General features: G+C 35.5%; 1 protein-coding gene across 3 annotated transcripts in view; it reads right to left on the bottom strand.

The window, feature by feature from the left end:
• Window positions 1-4140: 4140 nt before the first annotated feature.
• DDX50 (DExD-box helicase 50) overlaps window positions 4141-6435 on the bottom strand; it is a 30845-nt gene continuing 28550 nt past the window's right edge. For all 3 annotated transcript variants that reach the window (XM_037804252.1, XM_037804253.1, XM_037804254.1), the window contains one exon: window positions 4141-4625. In XM_037804252.1, the coding sequence (XP_037660180.1) occupies window positions 4350-4625 (276 nt within the window). In that variant the 3' untranslated portion in view covers window positions 4141-4349. The remainder of the gene's footprint in view (window positions 4626-6435) is intronic.

Raw genomic sequence — 6435 nt, 5'->3', positions numbered from 1 at the left:
TTATTGAACGTCTTATGAATATTTCGACCTGAAGGGTGATGACCAAACTGACGAGTCTGGGTAAACACCAGAATCCAGTCGGGTCTGGTTGTTTTTTCATTTATACGTGCGCTGATTTATTCAAGCAGACAACCTCTGAGGAACAGTGCTAGGATTCCATAGCAGGTAATACGCAAACCTTGTCTTGGAGAAGCTTTATGGACTGGTGAGATGACGAGTGTAATTTGTTCTGAAGGCCCAAGGGAAAGGCACCTAAACCGGCCTTGGGACCAGTAGAAGAAGGGGCACCCAAACCACTCAGGCCTCCTTCAGAAAATAATAGAGGCTCCTGGTCTTACATGATTTGGACAATATACTAATCCAAGCAGTTGAGAAAAAGTGGCCCATCTATGACAGTGTTTCTAAACTTTATTTGAAGAACGACTTAATGTGAACTTGAGTTTCTCATGAAATAGGGATAATAAAACCTAACTCATCTGTTGAGAAAACTTAATAAGTATTAAATTAAAGGGTTTGCTAGTACCTAGCACATAGAGCACAATAAATGAGAGCGTTTATAACTCAAGAGGTGTGTCACAAGTGTTTGGAAAAACAATTTACAATATTACATTTTATGACACACAGGAAAATACTTAAAAGTTTTATTTCTATATTCTATGAGATGTCTTTACTGTACATTTTTAGTCTAACAGTTTTAAGGAAAAAATTCATATTTAACATAAACTATTATTGTTTGGTGTTTCACAGTCTCAATCTTTTTAAAAAATAAAATTATGTAAATGTGCAACAATGCTTTAACTTGTACTCTGTAGTATAGCAGAGTATATAATCTGATATCCTTGAGCCAGGAGCCTTCATTTATTTATCCAACTTTGTATCCCCAATATTTCAGACAGTGCCTGGCATACACATAGAAGGCTGTCATTAAATGTCTGTTGATCATTAAAATGGCAATCAGGAAAAACAAAAAACCCTCAAAATAAATTTTAGATCTACACCAGGCAGGAAAGCACTTCAGTCATCCTGGTGTTGGGTGCGAGAGAGAGGAAAGCAAGCATGAATGGATTCAACCAATCATCTAACAAAATACTTATCTGGAATTTCATCATTGTACTTCGGACTCAGGTACAGAAATGAAGATCCAGTCCCTGCTTCAAGGAATTTGCAGTTTGGTTAAGAAACCACAAAACCATGTGATACTGCTGTACATGATACTGCTGTAAACAGTATCATAAACATGTTTATTACCAATAGATTTTCAACAGAATAAGCCCCAGAACACTGCTAAACGGAAAACTGTTGTCAGGTTTATAAAATATTTAAGTTCCTTTGTAACATACCTGCACATAGGCACAAGCCCAGCATTCCAAGAGGAAACATGCAGAACTCCCTTTTGGCTCAGGGGTGGCCAAATGATTGTACTGAATCAAGTCATCAGTATAAAATTCAGTAACAAGTCAGAAAAAATGGACCTTATATACATTTGATAGGAATTCTGAAGTCCTGTTTAAATATCAATTCTCTGGACCAGTTTCCTCTGATCTACATGATGTAACATGTTTTCATAAGATTAGGGAGAGAATTTCATTTTAAAAAGTAGATATACATACATAAAAGCACACTGAAGGAATTCAAAAGACTATACAAAATGTTAGCAGTAGTTATCTCTGGGTGATATTAATTATGGGTGGCTTTTATTTTCTTCCATTTGCTTCTCTACCTTTTTCAAATTTTCAACATTGGACATTACTAATAAGGAGAAAAATATGGTTAAAAAACTATTAAGCAGCCTTCCCACACCCCAAATATACAAAACAAAAACTGTGAGAAAAGGCTCTACGACATTCACAACTAAATGTGGATTCATTATTCAAATTTCTAATGCTATAGGAATAAAATATATTATTTCATGTACAAATTCAAAAATCAAAATTCAGGGTAACTGATTCAAGTTCAAGTAGCTACGTAACTATACTAGAGCAGAGCACCAAACTGAAGGTTCTGAAAAGCCAAAAGGGAGAGCCATGATGGTGCTGGGCTCTAAAAGGAAGGAGCAGAGTAAGGATAAGTAGTTGAAGAGCCCAAAGCTAAGAATTTAGTGAGGACTTGCCCTGTCCCCTCCTCCTTTCGGAAGATAGGGAAAACTATCATTTAATCTTATTAGGACCCACCTCATTTTTCTTGCCTGAGAGTAAAGAATAAATTATTTACTGCTAATAAAGAAGCCAGCCTTAAATTCATCCTCCACCCTGCTGTCATTTATCTAAATGCTCATCTAATTTTTTACTCTTTTCCCTAAAAGCTTTCAGTGGTTCTGCAAAACAAGGCTTACAAAATGTTCCAAGATATGACTTTTGCCTTGCTCTCACCAATGCTTTCCTCAAAGTGAAGATCCCAGCAGCAAGAGCTACTCATGGTCGTCCCCCCCCCCCATGCTTTGACTGTGTTATTAGCTTTTCTGTGCCATTGCTTGGATGCCCATTCCATTTCCACTTCTCTGTTTCTTTTACTACCTGACTTCATTCATGTTCAATCATTATATCCAAAATGCTTTCTCTGAACCCCCACCCCCATTCTTGGGCTAGGCTAGGTGCCCTTGTGCAGAGCTCTCATTGCTCTTAAGTCACTGTTGTGTACCTAGGCTTATGTGTCCATCTGTTTCACAAAATTCTGACTTTCTGAAGACAGAGACCAGGCATTCCTTACTCACCTTTGTGCCCAAAGTATAATGTCTGGGACACTGTAGTATATAACATATTCTGATCGAATGTACTGGTACTCATGAGTCTTCACAGGAATTGAGCCTTGTTTGGGAAAACAACACATTTAACACCTGGCTTCTCAGTTCCTTGACCATCTCAACTGAAATGACCTTTATCCCCACCAAGCCTACTAAAATACCCTGCACTTGTCTTCCACTCTTGCAATTTCATCCAGACAGTTTCTGGCCCTTGCCCCTTCTACATTCTCCGTTATCAATCCCATTTCCACTTCAAACCCTAGGCAGTCTACATTCCATGGACTATCACTCCAGTCACTTTTTTCTCAACGAGTTAAACATCCTCACCTTGTTATCCTTTCATCTCATTCGCAGAACAAAACTCCAATCCTGGATGAAAAAACTGTCACCCTTCTCCATTCCTACAACCAGAATACTGAGGATTGCTGTAGAAAATCACTCAAATTGCTCTGATTAGTGCCACTACAAGTCCAGACTCTAATCTCAACTGGATCCTCAATGCTGCTTGTGACCCTATTTGCCTAGTGAGTTCTCCATCTTGTTCTACAGTTGATATTTCAGCATTTCTCCACTCTCCTTCAAATCCTTCAGTGGCCCACTGTCCTCATGAGAATATTTAAACTCTTTAACATGACACACAAACTTTAAAAATCTGGTCCCTGTTTAACACCAAATCTTGTCTCTTGTATTCCTGTCCTCTACTATCACATGCAAACCATAGTGAACTAATTGTAAGTCCTTATATTCACCATGCTATTCTTTGCTGCTGGGTTTCTGCATATACTGTTCTCTCTGCCTGCAAATCCCCTCCCATCTAAACTCCTCTCCCTACAATATACATATACTTAGGTAGATCAACTCATACTTTTGCTTTACTTCTCCTTTGGGTATCGCTTCTTCAAAAAAGCCTTCTTGACCCCTAAGACTGGTTAGGTGCCTCCGTCCTAGGCCCTTAGTATCTCATACCTACCCTTATCTTAGGCTTTGTTAATCTCTAGCATAACTGCTTATTTGTCTGTTAGACAGTAAATTTCTTGAGAGTAGTGATGATGCCTTGTTCACTACTAAATTCCCCAGAGATTAGCATAGCAGCTATCATATAGTGGGCATTCAATAAATATTTGTTGAATAAATTGATTGTGCACTGCTCTCACCTTTTTAGCTAACTATATCTAGAAACTAAAATGCCACCATGTCACTAGTTTAACCAGCCCTTTAATGTTGAAGGTGTTTATTATTTTCTACCATAACACTTATAGAAGGAATGATCTGAATATGAATACACCACATTTTGTAAAATGCAAGTAACCTTAAGTAAGATTAACTTCATTGCCAAGTTTTAGAAGAAATTTTAAAAGATTACATTTAGGAAATTCTTAGCACATAGTGAAAACAGACAATAAAAGGAGGTTTTTTTATTCAAAGGTTTAACTGGATAAGTAGATTTGTTTACAACCATTCTTGTGAAATACTTTTTAAAAAAATACAACCAACTTCTTTGCAAACAGCAGACACATACCTCAACTATGATGACCTAATTTTTGGTGAGTAATGTACATGATTAGGCAGAAATAGGCAAGCTCACACTGGTAGGTTAACTATCAAATGCTCAATCAAAACTCCGTTTGTGGCCCCCACTTCTTGATCGATTTCTATTCCCATTTCGTCTTCTGTCTTGTCGATTTCCTGACCGACTCCCCTGTCGACTCTGTCTACCTGACCGGCCACCAGATCGACCACCTGACCGGCCCGACCGGCCCGATCGACCACCTGACCAGCCACTCCTCTGTCTGGAATTAGAAGATGTATTTCCATCATAGTATTCTTCAATTTCAGGTAATTTGGCTGGCACTGAGAGTATCCAGTCTGAATCATGCCACTCTGCCTGTTAGGGGAATTTACAGGATTAATATAAATGTAAAATAGAAATCATAAGCAAGCACATGAGTACAGCTAACTCCTTTTTCATATCCATTATAACTATACTTAGCTAAAGGCCATATATCCATTAAATTCAAATTGTAATAAAATGAACACCAGAAGAAAAGGAAAAATAAAAACATGTTCAAAGTTCATCCGCTAAAGTTCCTAAGTTTTAGTCTCAGAAGAAACTCTCAGGCCCATTTTGAGAATCTAAATTCATACTCAGTTTACACATTCTAAAAGAGAGTACTATCTTGTTTCTTGTTACAAGGCAGATAGTTATTAATAAGTAGAGCATTGCTTGAAACAAATATATTAACAGAAAGAAGAGGTGAACATTGATGATAGAGATTAAGAACCTGTAAACACCAGCCAGGAACTAAAAAATGTAACCAATGAAAACATCTGTTTCATTTATTATGTGGATGAACAACTCAAGATACACAAATTAACAGCTTATAAAAGCATCACTGTTATATCCTTCTACAATAACTGTTGTTGATTGTTATTATGAGTTCCAGAGGCCAAGGAAAGTTAATATTAAGACACCTTGTTGGTGAAGATGGGAGGAGAAAGACACCTAAGCATAAAACAGTCATCTTAAAAAATTCATCTTTCAGAGGTAAACATGGCAATGCAAAAAGAACTAGCTTTACCAACATGCATGGCTGTTGTTTATAATAGTAGATTGTTGGAAATAATCTAAATGTCAAAAATAGGACACCAGTTGAGAAAAGTTGGCCATTCATTTGGTCAAATGCCAGGGAGCCATTAAAAATAAGTAGGTATCTAGTTGACAAAGAAGTATGGTCACACACACACACACACACACAAAAAGCTTCTAAAACAGAAGAAATCCCATTCTTCTTTCAAAATATGTATACAAATATGCAATGAAAGTCTAGGAAAACATATGAAGTGTTAGCAGTGGTTATCTCTGAGGTCAGATGATGGGTGATTTTTATTTTCTTTTTACGTCTTGGTATTTTATGAAATTTCTATAATTAATATACATTACTTGTATAATACAAGAAGAGATTATATATCACTTCTTGGTCTTTTGGCTAAGATCAAGTATAAGAGATTATACTTAGTGTACCCAATGAAAAACAGCAGATTAAATATATGGTGTCAAATTATTTTCTGTATTGAAATCTTTCATAATTAAAACTAAAAAAATTTAAAAATATACAAAAAACATTTTTAAAGATCCTATAAATTTAGATAAGATATATTTTAGAAAGTTTTCCTTTCAAAAGAAAATTTTTTTTAAATGGCTCTAAAAGGATCACACTCAGTTATTTGACAATTTTGGTTCTATAAAAAACAAGCCATATTTTATCCACCATGGAATCCAAATCTACCTGTGAGTTGTGTTTTAGTGAGGTTTTAAAAATATATTTAGTGGGGTATTAAGTTATATATTATAAAAATATGTTTGATAACATAAATAGACATCATTTTTTCAAAAGGAAAACAAAATTTATCAGAGTAAGACAATATATAATTTGCCAAAAAGCATTTTTTTGCAAAGCAAATAACACTAAAAGTAAAGTGATTTTTTTTAAAAGATACTATTTCATGTTGTTTTTGAAAAAACTATTTTTTAAAAATAGCTTGTTTAATGAACACAATATAATTATCACTGTAACGCCTGGTTTTCAGGCATATGATATAATGAATTATACTGATTGATTTCCTTATATTAAACCATATTATCTCCCTGGAATAAACTTTCTTGGTTATATTGTTTTTAAAAAATCAATGCATAA

The sequence above is a fragment of the Choloepus didactylus genome, chromosome 15 (genome assembly GCF_015220235.1).
Source record: "Choloepus didactylus isolate mChoDid1 chromosome 15, mChoDid1.pri, whole genome shotgun sequence".
In the NCBI taxonomy this organism is placed as follows: domain Eukaryota; kingdom Metazoa; phylum Chordata; class Mammalia; order Pilosa; family Megalonychidae; genus Choloepus; species Choloepus didactylus.
Note: the sequence above shows the minus strand (reverse complement) of the source record. Positions and strands in the feature narration are given on the sequence as shown.